General features: G+C 36.3%; 1 protein-coding gene across 1 annotated transcript in view; it reads right to left on the reverse strand.

The window, feature by feature from the left end:
* The window catches only part of LOC149192718 (uncharacterized), a 70,171-nt gene extending 54,663 nt beyond the window's left edge, over positions 1 to 15,508 (reverse strand). The window contains exons 1-7 of the mRNA XM_089407071.1: positions 14,967 to 15,508; positions 13,118 to 14,627; positions 12,318 to 12,515; positions 11,743 to 12,152; positions 10,357 to 10,486; positions 10,146 to 10,234; positions 5,534 to 5,778 (exon numbers count right to left, since the gene is read on the reverse strand). Of these exons, the coding sequence (XP_089263197.1) occupies positions 5,534 to 5,778; positions 10,146 to 10,234; positions 10,357 to 10,486; positions 11,743 to 12,152; positions 12,318 to 12,515; positions 13,118 to 14,627; positions 14,967 to 15,014 (2,630 nt within the window). The 5' untranslated portion in view covers positions 15,015 to 15,508. The remainder of the gene's footprint in view (positions 1 to 5,533; positions 5,779 to 10,145; positions 10,235 to 10,356; positions 10,487 to 11,742; positions 12,153 to 12,317; positions 12,516 to 13,117; positions 14,628 to 14,966) is intronic.
* Positions 15,509 to 19,477: the final 3,969 nt, after the last annotated feature.

A 19,477-nucleotide genomic window follows, 5' to 3' on the forward strand; every position in this document is an offset into this window, starting at 1 on the left:
CCTGGTTTCTTAAATTCTGCATAGTGACCATAAATCAATGAATGGAGTAGCTTCTTTCTTCCCATAGATACTTGATGTGAAGTTGCCCCATTCTTCCGGTAGTGCATTGAGCACTATGGTAGTCATCTCTTTGTCAGACATTATCTCTCCCAATTCTTGTAGTTGATCTCTTATTTCAGATATCCTCATAAAGTATGAGGTTATTCCTTCTTTTGATATTTTGATATCTTCATCTTGTAGAGTTCTTGCCTTAACGAGATTACTTATCCTGCAGTGCTTACAAAAAACAATTCTACAAGCTTGTCATATATTTCTTTTGATGTTTCTAATTTCGATACACAGGGAATGAGGGGATCCTTAATGGATTCTATGAGAATCTTTTGAGCCCTTACTTCCCCTTTCATATACCTTGCAAGAGCCTGAGCATCTTCCTTTGGAGTTATGGTGATTGAGCCCTTAACATGTTCCATGACCTCACTTTCTATGAGGTTTAAAAATGTTCTTTTCTTCCATGCAATAAAGTTTGAAGCCCCAACCAATTTGTTGCTTTCCTTGCAAAAAGACATTTTGACATATTCAGATGTAGACATAAATATACTTACTTGTGAAGATGCTCCTTCAACCTGCTTCCTTCTTGAATTTGATGATGATATAGGTAATAGAAAACTTCTTGATGAAGATGGTTTTCTTCAAAAGTGATCCTTGACTCCAAAGAGAGGGAGATCACCTTGAATCCTTTGATGATGCCAACAACTCCTTTCTTCTTGCTTCCCTTGGATGAGTATACTTCAAGATGCTTTGATTTGATGATTTCTTCAATTCAAGTAGAGTTAGGGTCTTTTGAGGTCTCCTTCCTTGTGATGATGATTTGAGCAAGGATCCCAAGAATGCTTTAACTATGGATGACTTCTTTGTTCGATCTAAGCTTTTGACCTGCCTAAAACCACTACAATTTCTCACGTGTGAGCTTATTAGAGGAGTTTGGTGAGGCTTTTCTTCTTCACTTGACTTGGAGACTTCCCTTTGTGATCTCGGCTAGCAAGAATGCTTGATATGTGACTCCTTTCTTTGCTTCTTCAAGCACTGATGTGACCTCATTGCAAAAACCCTAATTTTAGTCACAAGTGTAAGTAAGATGACCCAAAAACAATGCCAAAAACACTTTGATCTTCTTCTCTTTCCCTTCATTGGATGAGAGGCTTCTTTCTACCCTTTACTTGCACTTCTTCTATTTCAGATGCTTGATGGATACACTCCAAGTGAGGTCGAGTCCTCCTTTACATAGTGATTTGCTTATGTAAATAAGTTAACATGTCCTCATGCCTAGCCCAACATCTCCTTCTAGAACAATCTATATCTTCTTTGGAAGGTTGAATTGATTGAGTATTTGTGATTTGGGTCTATGATAGAATCTTAGAATCTCTGATGCTACCAAACCAAGAATCTCAACAAAGCTCCTTTACACAGTGGAACAATATAAAGCAGTAAATCACACATGCACAAGTATAGAGAACCTTTTACAAATTTCAACCCGACTTCGTTATATTAATTAACGTGTAATACAACTGTCTAAGGCTCCCATACAAGGGAAAATGGCCCTCAATTATCCACAAGTACAAGAATACAAGATATATTGACAGTCTCATTGCAATCTCTATGTTGTATCTCGTCCTGTCAATCCTTCTCTCTTGTTTTTCTCTCTAGTTGCCCCTTAGTCCATCAAAGGACAACACATTGAGTCTCCAAGAGCGAAGGGTTGATCCAATCTGCTCCTCTAGGCTAGCCAATACCTGAGCTCATTTTCCAATCTAGTAGCTTCTTTCGTCCATCAAAAAGCTACACATTAGGCTCAATCCTTCACCCAACACATAGTCCTTCTTGTCACGTTGATCTAGGGCTAATTTGGGCTACCAACACGCTGCCCTCCAACAGTCCAAAGGTGCCCAATACTTCCTCTGTGAAATCTGCTCCTAGGAGGGACTTCTAAGCACCAAGTCAGGCCCTCCAAATGGCTCCCACAGGCTGCATACAAAACTAATCCTTCTAGCAACAAACTCAACACCAAAACATCCTCATACCTGTACTTAAGAGTTGGTGCATTGTTGAAGTCTTGTAATTTTGGTTAAGGCATCAATGCATACCCTAACAGCCCTCTCAAATCACTGCAACAAACCTTAGAAAGAATGTGGCTTCCCTTACCTGTTCAATTGCCTTCCACGTTTCCTGTTCCTTGCATACTCTTGGAAATAAGCCTTATATCCCTCCTAAAATGCCCAAAAAAGACATGTGTTGCCTCTGTTGCAACCACAGGACCTGCAGCTTACTAACACGGGATAAACCACCCTTAATCTAGCACCAAACAGCACAAAATTAATGTGGCTTGCCTCTGTTGTACTTCGGCCTTCTTTAACCCACAAAACAGTGCTCCAAACTTGCCCTCAGCTACTTAGCCTTCTCCTTCTTGGACAGCGGCTACCACAGGTGATGATTCTCTATGAGATGTTGCACTTGGATGCTTAGAAATGATCTCCTATCCTATTTATACACAAAAAGAAGGGCTCAATGAATTCACGAAGAGGCATGTCTTTTGGACTTAACATTTCAAGCCTGCATGACTTGACTATCCAAAAAATTCATTGTCGACTTCAAAAATTCATATTAACATTTCAGGCCTACATGACTTGACTATCCAAAAAACTCATTGTTGACTTCAAAAATTCACATCTCATCTTCTACAACTCGAATTTCGACGATTCTTGTTGCGTTGGATTCTTCCTCGCCATCCTCCATCATCTCCATCCATCACATGAAGAAAATGCTCCATGGTTTTGGCCCAAACCCTCATAAGTGACTTTTGTGGCGCTTTACCCTCCAAACCCTCAACCCTAGGGCTTGGAGTACCTTCCAAGCTACTCAAAAATCAACATAACATGCCCAAATGGGTCTTCAATACATGACAAATACTCAATTGACTTTATGACTTAATGACCAATCCTAATAGCTCACAATGGGAGCTTGATCTATATTAAAATCCCTTGAGCATGAAACCCATATCTCAAGCATAAAATAATTTCATTTTTCCTTTACATTAATTACATAAAATCATGATTATACATGTCATTATGAAGACCAAACCTAGTTACATATTTCAACAAAATTTACTTTGCAATACATGGATCTGGGTAGATCCAAGTGAATGCACATGTCTAAGTGTGTACATACAAAATGTATTTTCTTTCAAATATGAATGGAAGTACGATTTTCTTTTCGAAGAATAAAAAATTAAAATTAAAAATTAAAAAAGGAATGGGTTTTGTAGCCCACCTCTTTAGCTCTTCAATGGTGGTTGAATATGACAATGGCAATCTTCAATCTTTCTTCCAAGCTCTCCAATCTCCCTTCGACCTCCCTATAGTACCCTTCAATCCCCTAAAGAACTAGCAAGAAGCCCACTCAAAACCTTCTTAGCAAAATGAATGAAATGAGATATAAAATGAAAGAAAAATGGAATAAGTGTTTTAATCCTAGCAGACCCTAGCCATGCCTTTTATAACCATCTGGAAACTTTAGACTTGGTACCCAAACACACACAGGGAAAAATATGTTGAGTTTGCCTCATTACGTGTGAGTGTTGAGGGAGCCTTTTTTCCTCCTAGGAGGCATTCAAGGGCGAATAGGGTGCGCAAATTTCTAGAGCAAAGCGCTTGGAGGAGGGCAAACGCTCCCCTGCAGCATAGTGCGTATGTAACAATAAACTATGATTATGCATGTATAGTGAGGTGAAAGAGCTATGCCCTAGTTTGCTAAACAAGCCAATGTAAAGCTACTCTAAGGCCAGGCGATAGGCATATTTTGAGGTTAAATCCCATATCCTATGCAGTCAAAAGATTAAGTTGTCAACAGGTGCTTACAGGAAATAGCGTCTTTATAAATAATATCAAAAACAAATATTAATAGGGTATAGTTGTTTTCCTACTAGAATGTACATGAAAACATCCTTCCAATATAAAAGGTACACTTAAAGATATTCAGTGTAATCATTTTATATCGAAGTATATCTTGCTGAACATTTTAGAGTATCATCATTAAGAGATAGGAGCTATGTTACCAGAAACAGAAAGGCACACTTAAATTTCCCGTAGAAAATGGCTCTTAAATGTAAAGTGATGAAAAACAACCATTTCTTACGAACATTTTGTTTCTAACCATCCTAAACCATTTCTCACAAAACAGTGTGAAACGAGTCATGTTTCTGTCTTTTTCCAGTATCATTTGACATTAACCCATCAGAAAGTCAATATTTAACTGATCACAAATTGGAAAGTAATTTGTTTATGTTTTTCGGTTTTCTAATTCAAGAAATTGCAGGCAATGCTCTTGCAGCCACATATGAGCCAATGACAAAAGCCTGCTTTTGAAGAAAAATTTGAATATGACCTCCTGCGGGGAGCTTGTAGAGAACAGTCAGAGTCAGCTATTTGAATCCCAGCAGCAACTTGACAAGATAAGGAAAAGGATAGAGTATCTCACAATGTGTTTAGTTTTGGCTGGTCATAAAGACTCTAACATTTGGAATTAGAACTTCTATCCAGGAGTGCTCTAATATATTAAGTGGTGCTCTAGAAGTGTAAAAATGTACTTTATTTATAAGACGTTTAATGAATTATAATTATTAGTAAAGATCATGATTATTTCAATATCATCCTCACAGTTCAAATTGGACTGACCTATAATTATTGGTAAAGATCTTATGACAATTTCAATATCGAACTCGATTGTGAATTTTTATTGTAGTTATTATTACATTTTCACCCATGTTAACAATGAATGTTTATGATGGATAGCTATGTTGATAATGAATGTTGATGATGGATGCTTTGTTTCAATTTTGTCAAACAAATAAAGAAAGGTACATCACCCAAAAAAGTATCAGGGCTCTGCAATCTCAATGCTCTTCTTCACCTTCAGTGTTGTTATTTTTCTCTCTCCTTGTTTCTTGTATGTGAAACCTCAAGACCCCGTTTCTTGTACCGTTCCCATTTCTTGTTCCATGTCCTGTTTCTCATTTCTGGTAATATGGGATAGAAGTACATCTTGGTAAACATCTTAGGGTATTACAGGTTCCTAATCATCATATGGAAAAGCATCTATCAATGTATTTATCCATTTTTATGTGATTCCTCACATCCTATATACTGCAACATCCCATATTTCAGTTTATCCAGATCCAGGACAATAGAACTCGGGCATAACAACTTCTAGATAACATAGGACATGAAAATGAAAGTAAGTCAAAATAGGGAATTGTGCAACATGAGAGGCATCAAGAAAATGTGTTGTTATCTGACAGATCAAACCATAGTTAAATAAGGGAACAATCATGTGGGCCTCTATTTTATTTACTGACCCGAGCCTTAACTCCATGTGAATGCAGCAAGAGACAGTTCCTATTAAAGAAATAGACCAAGAAACAGAGAAATGCAGCTAATCAATACAGTCTGGCTTCTTTAACATTAAGGTACTTTTTACTAACCCTCTATTAAAAATCACTTCCGCGACGAGATCCTTTTTGGTCCTTTGATCAATGATAGGTACAAAGCATTCATGCATAACACTGAGTGCAACAGATAGCTTGCTGTGATGTTCTGCCATAACTTCAACATTTGATGGATCGCAACTTTCATTGTCTTCTTCCCTTGACCTCAGTATTGTCCAAGAGAGGCCTTCAACACCAACTAAATTCACTACTCCAACAAGATTCCGAAGCCGTGAAAAAATCTATACACAGAAAATCTGTGTCAGTAGTAGGAACATGGATAACGTAATCCAATTTTCTTCCTATCAGTTATGATGTGACACTTCAATCAAAATGATGCAATTCTTTCAAACACAGCACTATAAAAGAACAAAAAATTGTTTTGAACTTATTTGCAAAATAATCTTGAAAAAATGGCTATATACACAAACTATAGCAAGCTAATAAATATTCATCTAGAGAAGGAATCATGGCCAGCACAGAAAAATATTATTTTAACACTTAAAAATAATATGGTATTTAAATCTCAAAATGACAAAAGCCAACCTTCCATCTCCTTACAAACTCTTGCTGAAAGAAGAGGAATCAAGTATGTTATGAATATAATATATATTTAATAATGTAAACATAAATAATAATAACAATCATAATAATGATTAATTAGTGATTAGTATAGAAGAGACATGTCTCTAAGGGCATGACTGTTCATGAAGGGGCACTTGCCTAGATATAGAAGCGGGCCCTCATTTGTAACAATCACATCATATCTCATATCTTCAGTACATCTCTTATATAAATATATTATTGTCCTATCATGGATGTTTATATATTTCAAATCTTCTGAGTATTCTGCTGTGTATACGAACTTCGTTCGTAACATTGGTATCAGAGCTGTTCGACCCTCTGGCCACTCAACCGCTGCATAGAACCAGTCTGGTCTGGACTCTAAACATCAAAACTATCCATCAACTTTGTTGCCGTCGCAATTGAGGTGTTTCGCTACATAGAGTTTGGAGCTTCTCCATTTGGCAGGTTTCTTCGTCAGGGATTTGGCCATTACAGAATTCTTTTAAAAAATAAGAGAGAGAGAGAGAGAGAGAAAATAAATAAATAAATAATATATATATACACACATGCCACCCACACTCAGCACCAAAACCTCCAGTAAGATGCCAAAATCCAGCAGCCCTGTGAGAAACTTGGGCCTGTGTGTCCCTCTCAAATAAAGATCACAAATGTAATGAATCGCATGGTCCACACAATATCCATGAAACTCTATTACAAAGATCACATCCATACAAAATCAAACAAAACTAAAATAAAATGCAACCTCAACATGACTGCAACTCAAAACAAAAACAGCATTTAGCATGGTCAAGCATCGATAGAATCTACTCAATAGAAGAAGGGGATCATATACAAAGGACTTCATGTGATTGCACAACCTTCTATTATCTTTCAAATCCTTACTGTAACACCCCCAATGTCCTGCCCAGTAGGAAATTTCCAGGCCTTATTTCTTGAAATATTCATCTTGATATGAGGGTCTCTCAAAGCCTCACCAAAAATAGTCACCCTCATTCGACACCAAATCTCTGGTAAGACATCCAAAACCCAATGGTCCTGTGAGAAAGTTGAGCCAAGGTGTCCCTCTCAAAAAAAGTTTATGCGCACGATCAATTGCATAGCCCACAACATATCATGACTGGTAATTCATAACACTTCTCTATCACAGCTATACCAAATCAAACAAAACTAGAATATAATATAACCTCGACTTTGATTGCAGCTCAAAAAAAAAAATCTTAGCATGGTCAAGCATATTTAGCAGCTACTCAACAGTAATAAGGGGCCATAAATACAAATCACTTTGTGTGATTGCACAAACTTCTAACATACATGTGGGCACAGTACAATATATTTTACCTGAACTTCATCCTATAAGAAGCTATATTGAAACCAGAAGGGAATTTAGAAACCAATAATTGAGCATGTGGAAAAGAGTTAAGTGACTAGAGGTCTAGATGACTTCACAGAAATTTACGCCTGTTTAGGTGACAGTGTTGTGAACTCAACCAGGAATGAAGGTATGGCTATTCTCAATTTCCAGACTACTCAAGCTTTCAAAATGATTCCATCACAATTCAAGGTCTGACTCTGACATGAATTCAATTTCGTGCCAGCCATATAGCATGCCAAAGGTTCCCTCTCTAATTTAGAATCAAAGTAAAAAGTTTAAACATATGTGGCTGTCAAGGTTTAAAGTTTAAACCTCTTGAAAATGTCAAGGTATAAACCCCTTGTAGTTTTCAGGTCACCAACTTAGTTTCAAAAAAATCTGAAATCTAATTACCATAGCTTTACACTATCAATTAATATTTTATCCATAACAATATCAGGGAAAATTCACCCTATAAAATCAAGAACAAGACTGAAATGGAACCTGCAATGTCTTCATAATTTTCTGAGTGCTCTTATGGTATTTTTGCTTTAGATTCTGGGTTTTAAAGTCACCTTTATGATGCTTTTATGTTAGTACTCTGACTTACTTTCATAAGGGAGAAGGTGCTATGATTAATTTCTTAATCAAACTGATTGATCTTCCTAATATGACAATTTTAATATGAGAATGCTAAAAATACAATTGATCATTTTCCCGCATAAGAGAAATAATTCCTATGCCATACCAGCAAAGAAATTGTTACAATTAGAACCAGAACTCAAAATCTGCAGGTGCTCACAAATAAGCACAAAAGCATCCACAAGCAAATGAAGAAGGGACCTTCTGGATCTAAGGAACAAAAAAGCAAAATCTCAAAAGGAAGAGAATGTAAAAAGCTATTTAGTGTCAACAACAGCTTGCCTAGACAGTTAAAATGGATAACTAATATAGCCCCTACCAGGGCTCAAGTCCTGCCAATGACGAGCCAGTGCCTGTGCTCATGCTTTTGGATGTGCGCCAAAGCACACAACAGTGGTTGGGGCTAAGTACAAGTCCTGAGAGACTTTGTTAGAATAGATACATGCCACCCCCAGCTGCCTCGCTGAAGAGAAACCAATTTGAATTGGGCCAAGGGATCCTCGTAAAGCTAAATATGGGCGTGTTAGCCCAAATCATGATAAGAGGAAGCTTTCTCATAAAAAAGTACTAGTTAGAAGAAATGAATACTTGGCAAGCATAGCACAATAAGGAAAAAGTTGTTAGGTCCATGTCTTTTCTCTTTTTATGCCCTTGCCCTTTTGCTTATATAGTGGTAGAGATATCGTGCTGCCATGTGCTAAATCCCCCATTCATAACAATGCTCAAAAGTGCTCTTTGCTCGTTGACTTGTTAAGTGGACACATGCTTCAATCATGTTAGTCAATTGCTTTTAGTTGTTTCTTTTTTGGAAAAGCATTGTAGACAAGTTTATAAGTGTCGGGAACTTGTTCACCCCTAGATTTTTGCTTTGCAAAATATTGGTAAAAGAACATTTTTTCATTTCAAACAAAGATACTACTCTTTTTAGAAATGTCTTCATGATTTGTTCTAATTTTAACATAATTTCAAAGCTAAATTGCAGGAAATGCTTAGTTTGAACTTTGGCCACATCGCCCTACCTGAAATGCCTTGGAAACACTGCTCGTTGTATAGTACAGCTGGTGGCATTTTCCAAGGCATTTCACCAGATTTCCAATGACATTTTGGTGCTTTTATGGAAGTTTCTGAACCCAGCTCATAAACAATCAGGGGCACAGGACCCACAGAAAAATATCGCCATATCTGTGCCAATGAACCTTTCAAGACAAAATAGAGATAGGGATTGAGCTATGAAGTGTTTGTCCTTTTGGTAATTACTAGTAATATTAAATGTTTAAAGTAAATTTTGAAATTCTCCTTTCTTACTTTCTCTATCCTTTTGCTGAAATCTTTTAACATTGCCATTAATTGATTTAGCATACTTGAGAGTGGTTCCAATCTTATTGGACTTTATATGGAGAAAGTAGAATTTCATATTCCATTCAGAATTCAGCAGATTTAAAAGATTTAAGGACTTTAGGGTTGGCAGGATTGTAGCATTTCCACTGGATTATATCATCCATGGGGGTATGGGATAGAGATTAGTCAAGACCACCAAGCTATGGGATTTTGCACATGTAATTATATACAAAAGTTAAAATAGACATGGGTATCCCTCTAAAATGTCAAATATGTGTATCATTTTTATTTTCTTGCTTATTTCTTGCAAGATAAAGTGTTATTTAGTGTGTGTATCATTTTTCCCCTGCGTACCGTTTTTCTTTCTTTTGTTTCTTGGGTGTGGGGGGGCATGTTTCCAGGCATTTCTATTTTGGAAACATGTACATGTTTCCATGTTTCATGCAGCTTAGTTTCAAACAAAAGGTTTAGATTTAATCCTTAGCACTATCTCACAGACCTGTTGCAAAAGAGTGCCTGCCTCTTTACAACAGTAATGGTATTGAGTTCGCCATTTGATTCAATAGATCTTCCTGAATCAATGTTTTCCATAGCACTTTTCCCACTTATATGGCTATAGCATATTTTGAATCAAGCAAAGAAACAATATTCATTAATACAAAAATGAATGGCAATGAAGTCCATGTTTACCTCTGAACATTTTTTACTACAAAACCAATTGCCTTCAGGACAAGAGTCTAATTTCGGCATCCCTCTTTCATATAAGCAACCCACATGATCTGCAGAAACATACCAGAATTACACATGTGAATGATCTGGATGAAGATGCACCAGTATGAGAGCAACAATCAAGTTAAGAACAAGAAAACACGTTTTCCCAATATCGAGGGCATAATCCTACACTGGCGTTCGCATTGATCACAAAATAGAATTGTCATCTCTGTGAAGCAATCTGGATCACCATTGAATTCACTCCCTCCACACAAAACACAGCGACATCTTGGACAGTACCAATTTCCTTCAGGAACAAGCTGCAACCGCATTTACCTTCATATTAGAGCAATAAAATTTACTAGAATATGCATTATTACATATCTTAACTTTTCAAACCAAAGTCTTCTTCTTAAATTTCATTGTTGAGATATTATGATAACCCTGGTTATAATGTTAGTGCTTCACCTTCCACTATATTGACAACTAAACAAAGAGGTCTAGTTTTAGATTGGTTAATCATAACCCATGAGAAGAAAAAAGCTGATTAGATCACATTGGTTACATCTAATGATTAGATATAACCATCAGAAGATGATGTCGTTTGTTGAAGAAAAGAAAAATGATGCCAGGGACTATTCTGCCCTTACGACGTCTCCCAAAGGAAACTCAACAAGTTTGGTGAATATGTCTCCAGAGCCCTTACCACCCTGTATGATTCTGGTGAAGATGAATATGGGCCACGCGATCTTACATGGACAGATAAACGATGAAATTTATGTTACTCACTAGAAACTAAGCTAAATCAAAGGGACTAGAGATTGCATCCATGATTCCATCATGAGAAGCCCATACAAAAACAAATTCCTCTGGTTCCCAGGCATTGTCAACCTGATCGCACTGTGCAGTTCATTTTTTATTTCTAGGGTTCTGAGACAGTTTGTGCATCTTATCAACCACTGGTGATGTTGTCATTGCACGCACCATACTTTTTATTCCCACTGACCTACTTTTATGGTATTTTTTGAACAATAATAAAATTATCTTGTCTTGTCTTGGAACTGAAAATGCCCACAAAGCAGTGAGAATGGGATAGAAAATTCCTTCATGGGTTTTTCATTCACTGTAAGATAAATATTTAAATATAACAACAAATCACTATTTCTAACAAAATATTTGTCAAAGTTGAAAAAGAGGAAGCCAGGGCATAAGAGTCTAAGACTAATATTTCATCATTTTAACACAAAGTAATTTCTGTTCACAACCATCAAAAAGTGTTCTTCGAAATCAACTTGTGCTATCTCCCACTTTCAAAGTAAACAGAATGACAATAAATAATCCCCAATAAGCCCATTACAAAACTGACAAACAAATTTATAGACCTGGAACCTCAGAACCTCATGCAACAACAAACAACATAGTATGGTCCTCAAGAAAAAATAATACATCAACCAAAACCAATGAACTGTAGAAATACACAACCTGAGAAAAAGTTCCATGCAGTAAAATATTATTAATAGTGAAAACATTTATCCAACCAAAAGATACAAGGAATATATTGATATAAAGTATCGACAGAACATACCTCCATTTGAATGCACTCTAAATGGAATGAAGATGGACAATGATCACACAATATCAATGTTTTAACAACATGAAAGATGTTGCACATTTCATCACTTTCAAATGCAGGAGTTCTTTTCTTCCACCTTTCTCTTGATGAAGCTCTACGCCCTTTTAACTTGTTGTTATTGTCCAGGACTTGCATCTGGCATTGCAGTAAAGATCTGCCATCTTCCAAAACGAGGTTTGCAGAAGGCCGGTGATTCTTGCTCCCAGCATGAGCTTCAAATTTTGTTAGAGAGAACAACCTATTACAACATGTACACACAATTCCCTCACAGGTTATCAAGCCTTCTGGCTGTGGACAATTCTCCTTTCTATTCCAATAGAAAACTTTATGTTTTGGGGCCACTATACCATTTTCTATTATCCAGTACAAAACCTATCGAATAGTTCGATTAACCTAGCCTGAAGATAAATCCTTTGATTTTCCTGGAGTAGCAGGAAGTACATGCATTCGGTAACCATTGCCTGGTTTCCCCTTTCTTTTCACAAGGTGGCATGGTCTTCCTTTCTTCCGTTTCTGACCTTCAAGCAAATCTTCCAAACCAAGTTTATGCTTTTTACTACCAAATCCAGAAACTGTTAATAGACCTTGCCTTGACTTTTTGAGTTTCGGTACTTCTGTGCTTGCACTTCTCATCACATTTTCCTGGTCAAAACTCTCTGATTCAAAGGTACATTCCTTTACCCTAGTAGCTTTTTCTGTAAGAGGAAACATTTCCCCTGAAACATTTCTCCTCTTATTGACACAGTTATGCATCTTATGTCTCCTAAATACCCGTTGCTTTAGTCCTATGCCACTTTCAAAACATCCTCAACAATTTCATTATTGTTGTTTTCATGTTTTACTACTTCCATAGACCTATAAACTCTCCTTGACCTCTTTGGACATACATCATTTGAAGACATGTTTCTTGCAACCCTTGCCCGAATTTTCTGCAGAGGAGTTGATGAAGAAACATTCCCTGAAAAGCATTTTCTTGACTTGTCAACCTCCACATTATCATCATGATTCCCATCTGTTACTCCCTAAATCTTCTGATGTTTCCTCCATGCCAAACATGCTTGTAAAAGGGAGTAGTAATTCTGACCTGTAGGGGAAATATAACGAACATGATGACATCCCCTTCAAGATTTGAACTCAAATCTCCATCCTATAGCTAGGAGATGCATTTTTACTTTTATGCGAGTTTGTTTCTTTACAGTCTTGTCCAAATTAAGATTATAGTTAAGGGCTGCTCGAGGACAATATTCAGCATCAAAGGTTTCTCCTTTTGCAGGAGACTCCCATGATTGAGCTGATATGCACTATGGCATGTTCTATTGTACAGGTTTTCCATGAATGCCTAAAGAAAGTGACCTGTCATTAGATATTCCTCTCCTCATTGAAGAGGTCACTCCATACTCCAACCCACTGGCTAGATCCTTCAATAATACCCCATCAAATTCACACTCTTCTTGGTCTTTCAAGTCTGCCTCCTTGGCTGGAGACTGGGACATAATTTTCTCAATGCAATCTGTTTCATTTTTCAAATCTGCTTCACTGGCTAGAACAAGGGGTAGTTGCGTTTGTTCATTTGAGCCTGACTTCAAACCTTCTATTTGTTCTTCCAGACCTGCCCTGCTGGAAGAATCCTTAGACAATGTTCTGTCCAGGAAATATTCTTGCTCCTGCAAATCTGTACCATTTGTCAGATTCTTGTATGACTGTCTACCAATTGATTCTTTTAGGGTTATTGAATTATCAGGAACCTTGGATAAATCTTTGTCTGGGCAACCAATTTGAAACCCAAAATCTGCTTCACTGGATGGAACCTCAGCTACTTCATTGACTACACAATTTGGCTGATCACACAAGTCTGGTCCCCCAACACAAACCTCCGGTAATTGATCCTTCGTGTGCTCTATTGGATCTTTCAGGTATTCACCATCAGGCTGGACCACCATCAAAGCATCTGAAGCAGCACCAGAATCGAGTGACTCTTTTAAGTGGAGTGGTTCACAGGAAACAATGACTCCAGTTTGGCTGTCTTGGATCAAACTAGAATCTACGTCTGTTTTGCACTCCTGATCCTGGGGCAAATGTTGCAATCCACTTGAAGGTAAATATACTCCTGCATATTGAGCTTGTGGGTCTTCCCCACTTCTTAAGTAATTACAAGCTAATGTCAGGTCCTGTGTGGACGGCTTGATGTCTGCTGGCATCTGACTTAACCGTTGATTTAAAAGATCCTGAACAACTTCTTTCATGAGCTTCAGCCACAAGCTCTTTTCGCCAACAGTCCATTCTCTTGCTCTATTAATAAAATCCCCCTTCTGTCTTAATTTAAACCAAATTTCTTTGATAGAAAAACCTTCGCGCTCAAAGTTTTCTCGCATGGTAGCCAAAATCCAATGACCACGGACATTCCAAGTTCCCCTTGATTCATCCCAGTCTTGTGTCACTCTAAGTTGCTTCACATGAAATTTCTGCTCATCACCTTCGTCCGGAAAAAACACCGACCTTTCTTCGGAGTCTTCTAGATCGTCCAAAAGCACGCCCTCCCACCATGCATCATCCAAAAGGGCATCCACGCAGAGCCCAAAGTTCCATTTCTTATCACAGTTCTCCAAAGCTGGAGGCAAGGGCCTGATATGGCCCCTGTAGGTTTTACGAAGTTTCAGGCTACTGGACAAACCATCAATAACGTGCCCGACTTGAATGCTTTCAACGAGCTTCGCATTGTTCGTTTCATTCAGAAGCTCGTTATACTCAACATCACGCTGTAATCTCTTTGCTTCCTTCACAACTCCAGCATGCCACGACCCCTGCAGCCCCTCCTCTTGTTGTCGAACCTGCAAAAAAAATAGGGTTTTAAATGCGCTCTGAGTCCCTTGGGATTTAAGGCTTGCATGCAGTAAAATATGCCATAATGTACACCAATTTCATCATTTCTGACATGATATGATCTCTCCTTTCGTCAATTGACGCCCTACGGCTGAACCCCGCAGCTCGTAACGAAAATAAATGAGTTTAACATACCTATTATGCAGAATTCTATTCTGTATCACTGCTACGTACTTTCAGTTTACTTTCTACTCGGTAAAATTAAGAGAAATAAGCACCCTGGTTCGAACAGAAAGTAACTACTATAGAAAGAAGCACTAAAGGCAAAACAGAAGTAGAAAATTTACCTCCACCTTCTCCCCTTGGAGCAGCTTCCTCTGCTTCGAAGGCCTCATGCGTAACTTCAAACCGACCGACCTCTGTTTCCAACAATTTTTCACCGGCAACACGACGAGCTGAATCTTTTACTATTTTCAACCTCAGGACCTCTAAAATTGAAGTTCAAGATACTAGGCCTATGCATGCTTTTTTCTTAAGCGCCAAACCCTAGCTCCAACCTTGAGTGGACCTATATGCAGAGAGCTCCCTGCAATTGACCTTCAGGGTGCCGCCATTTCCAACATTTACTACTCATATTTGAGCGTGGAGAAGGTTGAAACCTCAACACGAGAACCGTGAAATTCGCCCTGCATAATCACTACAAAGGGCATTGCCACAGAATTCCAGTTCCAGTCTTCTTAGAAGCTGCTCATGCATTCATGTTTAGCTTAGCTGGGAACTTCAGCTTAGACCTAAAATCCATCTCAGCGTGGGAATTTAGTTTTTAGACGGCGTTCGCTATTTTTAGCGCTCGCTCGCTCGCTTAATTTGGCGGCTATGGGGTCAGATTTAGTTGGTGGCAAGTAATTAATGACTTACGCGGCAAGAAAGCTGTAAGAAGAGCGGAATGAATGTTAACAAATATAATTACGAAGAATGTGCCCTTCATTGAAATGTGTGCATGTTTTACAACGTATATGTATAATATATATTTTAATAATTAATTTGATGGTTTTTAAATTTAACATGTAGATAAATCCATTTTATTGTTGGGTAAATTTACTGGCTTTTTAATTTCATAGGTGGGTAAATTTATTTAATTGTATGTTCAAAAATTGGGTGAATAAAGGGTTTTATTAACCTAATGTTTAATAGCCTTTTCCTTTCTTTTTCATATATTTTTTTGGGTTGAGTTTTATTTGAAATTTGGTTAAAATAGTTGAAATAATCCATTTATGGTATTATATAATTTTAAAATTTTAATTTATTGTATTATAATTTTTTTACGAAAATAATAAAATTATAAATAATTAGGTTTGGTTGTGGTTGATTTGTTGAGTGTTTATTTGTTGGGTTAAAAAATTGTGTGATTTGTTGAGTGTTTATTTGTTGGTTTAAAAAATTGTGTTTGGACCTAAGGAAAAAGATTAATTGTTTTAAGGCTCAAGGCTCAAAAACATTTTATAAAAAGTTTTTAAATGGCTTTATTTTGCTTAAATAAGGATGATGAAATAACTAGCATTTGTGGATCTTTTGGCTATTTGAAAAATATGAGTTAATTGATCGGGTTGTGAGTATATTTACTAAATTATTTTGGGTAAGGCCAAGCGCATTTGCAGATCTTCTTACAATTTGAAAGAAAAAAAAAAAAAAAATTGTCAACTCATTGGGTTGTGAGTATGTTATTTTTATTTTTTTTAAATCATAGTGAATCAAGTTGTATAACATCACATGGGTGAGTCATGAGTGGTGGGGGGCAAACATGTTGCTTGGAATTAAACCTTGGTGGTTGGGAGATCCAAACACTAAATTTCATCCTCAAATTTCGTTGAAATAGACAAAAACGTAAATAGCTAGACTTGGTCGTGGTTAATCAGTTGACAAAAACGTAAATAGCTAGACTTGGTCGTGGTTAATCAGTTGAGTGTTTATGTTTGGTTAAGAATTTGGGTTTGTGATCTTTCCACTATTTGGAAAAATAAAAATAAAAAACGATTAATTGATTGGGTTGTGAGTATACTTACAATTTTTTTTAACCATGAATGTGGCCATACATAAGCATTAGGTGGATGATAGAGTCCCTACACTTCAAACCCAGACATGTGCCTACCAACCATAAACATCATGCTAAGTGGACTATTCAAAAATTATGAGAAATTAGTAAATTACAACTACCTTTCACGGAAATGGTCATATGTGAATGAGTTACTTAATACACTTGAATCCCAAAAAATGATATCTAACCATAAACATATTTACTAAATTCTTAATAACATTTAAAACTAAAAATTATAGCAATTTTTAATTTAACTAAAATTATGCACTAAAACTTTTAGCTATATTAATATAATAATTATAATACAATTTAATTGATTGATATTTTTAACACTGTATTATCGGTTTATTGTTTATTTAGCTTTAGTCCAATTTTTTATCTATATCATTATGTGGATCCTCTTAATATTGATTTCCAGTTTTTATGATATAATTTTTTTTATTTAATAATATGTTAAACAATGTATGAGTCTATTTCCCCTTTTCCACATATTTTGTAAAACATTTATTCTCACAAGTGTTTGGGTTCAAATCTTCATGTTATCACTTTTCACTTCACTTTCACTTGTTTCTTTTAGTGTCGTTATTATTTTTCACTCTAAGAGGTGGTAGATATCAAGTTGTTAATTTACTTTATTTTTTATTTTTATTTTATTTTATTTTATTTTGTAAAGTTTTTTTAATTTTACTTTCTTATAATGGATTAATAAGTGAATGAATTCTTATGAATTTATTTTGAAATGTTTTTTCTACTTTTGTTTTCATAAATAGGGTGTTAACCAATGGAAAAACTCATTTCTAGGCTCAAATTTATTTATAATTTTCTTTTATCATAATATATTATTTTTTCAAAATTCAAATAATTAAAATCATTTTAAAATTCAACTAAAACATACAATATAAAAAAATCATAAATTGAATTTTAGTTACAATTTTAAGTAAATTTATTACTAAAATTGAGGAAAAAAAATAACAAAACAAAATTAATAGTTGTAGCATAGTCTTTGTTTTTAGTGTGAATTAATTGATTAGGGTTGTGCGGAATGCGGAAGAAGCATAATGAAAGATTCATCTGCACTTCTTCACTTCATGAAATGACATATCGCAATGACGATCGTTTTTTATTCGCATTTTGTTGTTATTTGAGAACGTTCTATTTCTGCAGGTCGCACCTCCACACTTTGCACAATGAAAGCTTCCTCCGCCTCATGCCACGCTTAATTACATTTTATTTTTGCTTGTGAACTCCTATATCACGTATGTCTGCCTCTCAATGGTAACCCACCATTTGTTATGTCACCAACCATGATGTTTTGATCAATCAAGCACCCACGAATTCGAAGATGCAAAGCTCCCCATAACTAGGAAATTTTTGCCAAAAGCATCAACTAAAATGTTGACAACGAAAATGTCATACGCAGAGGTGTGGAGCTTAACTCCATGAGTTCAGAGGTGTGGAGCTTTGCATAACCAAAAAAAACCATCAAAAGCATAAACTAATTAATTAGATCCACATTTTGTAAACCATATTTATGCTATCAAGATTTTCGGATACATATAAAAATGTTCTCGCTTTACCTAATCTTGACAACTATGACTATCTATTTGTGTTTTCATTGTTCAGTGATTATAAGAGATTTTTGTAGGACATTGTGAAAATTGTATTGAAAGTGGTCCAGAGGGAATCCTTTCAACCCGAAACATATGAAGTTTCATAAACCATAGGGGACCTAACATCAAGCTCACCCATGCTAGCCTATTCTACCATCATCTCAAGCAGCATGGGTTCCACATCTTTCTTGATGACGAGGAACTGCACAACCGAGATACTTTCACCCTTGCAATTGAAAACACCAATCGTAGTGCCTTAGTTCATGTTGTCATTTTTTTCAATAAATATGTTGAATCACATACGAGGATCGGGGGTATTATCTACATACAAGGATTGGGGGTTGTGAAGTGGAATTCCGACCAACTTCTCTCCTTTGTTAATACATAGATGGTGCCTCGATTACATATGTATTAACAACACACATTAACCCTATCCCACTATTATTTAGGCAAAAAAATCACTTCTTCTCAATCAAACAACTTTTATTCAGGAAGCTACTTAATAAAGGAATCTCCATTTGATTTGAGAAGACCGAGAACTTGTTGTTCGAGTCTTAGAGGGATTAGATTATATCGACATTTGGAACTGCCTCCAAAGTCTTTTCCAAAAATGCCTTATAGATATCAACAACAATGATGAATCTCAAAAATGATATTGGGTGAGATATTGCAAATTATAGAAGGACAACATTTAGGATTGTCGCAAGCATTAGCACAACATGGTTCAACAGTTACAATGCACAATCATGTTATGGAATTGGAACGACAAATTATTAGACAATATATACGTACAATGGATAAGAATGAGCAAAGAATATGAATGTGCGGAGTTACAAGAATGAAAAGGTGTGAAAGGTGTTTGTTTTCCTGCACATCTCGCAAGTGTTGGATCTTCTACCTGGATTCAATGATGACAATAGATTATTTGATTATCCCCTTGAAAAAACTTTATGAAATCAAAACTTTGTGAATATATAATTATAAGTATTAATGCATTTTAGTCCCTTGTTAGATTAAGATAGACAATCAATTCCAAATCCACGGAAATGCAGAAGTGCAAAGGTACAGGAGTGCGGCAATGCAGGAGTGCGAAGGTGTAGAAGGTGACTATTTTTGAAAACTGAAAATTTTCATGTTTTCATTGTAGTTGGAG

The sequence above is a fragment of the Pinus tabuliformis genome, chromosome 2_2, assembly GCF_031772625.1.
Source record: "Pinus tabuliformis cultivar Carrire ecotype Pingquan chromosome 2_2, CPIR1, whole genome shotgun sequence".
Classification (NCBI taxonomy): Eukaryota; Viridiplantae; Streptophyta; class Pinopsida; order Pinales; family Pinaceae; genus Pinus; species Pinus tabuliformis.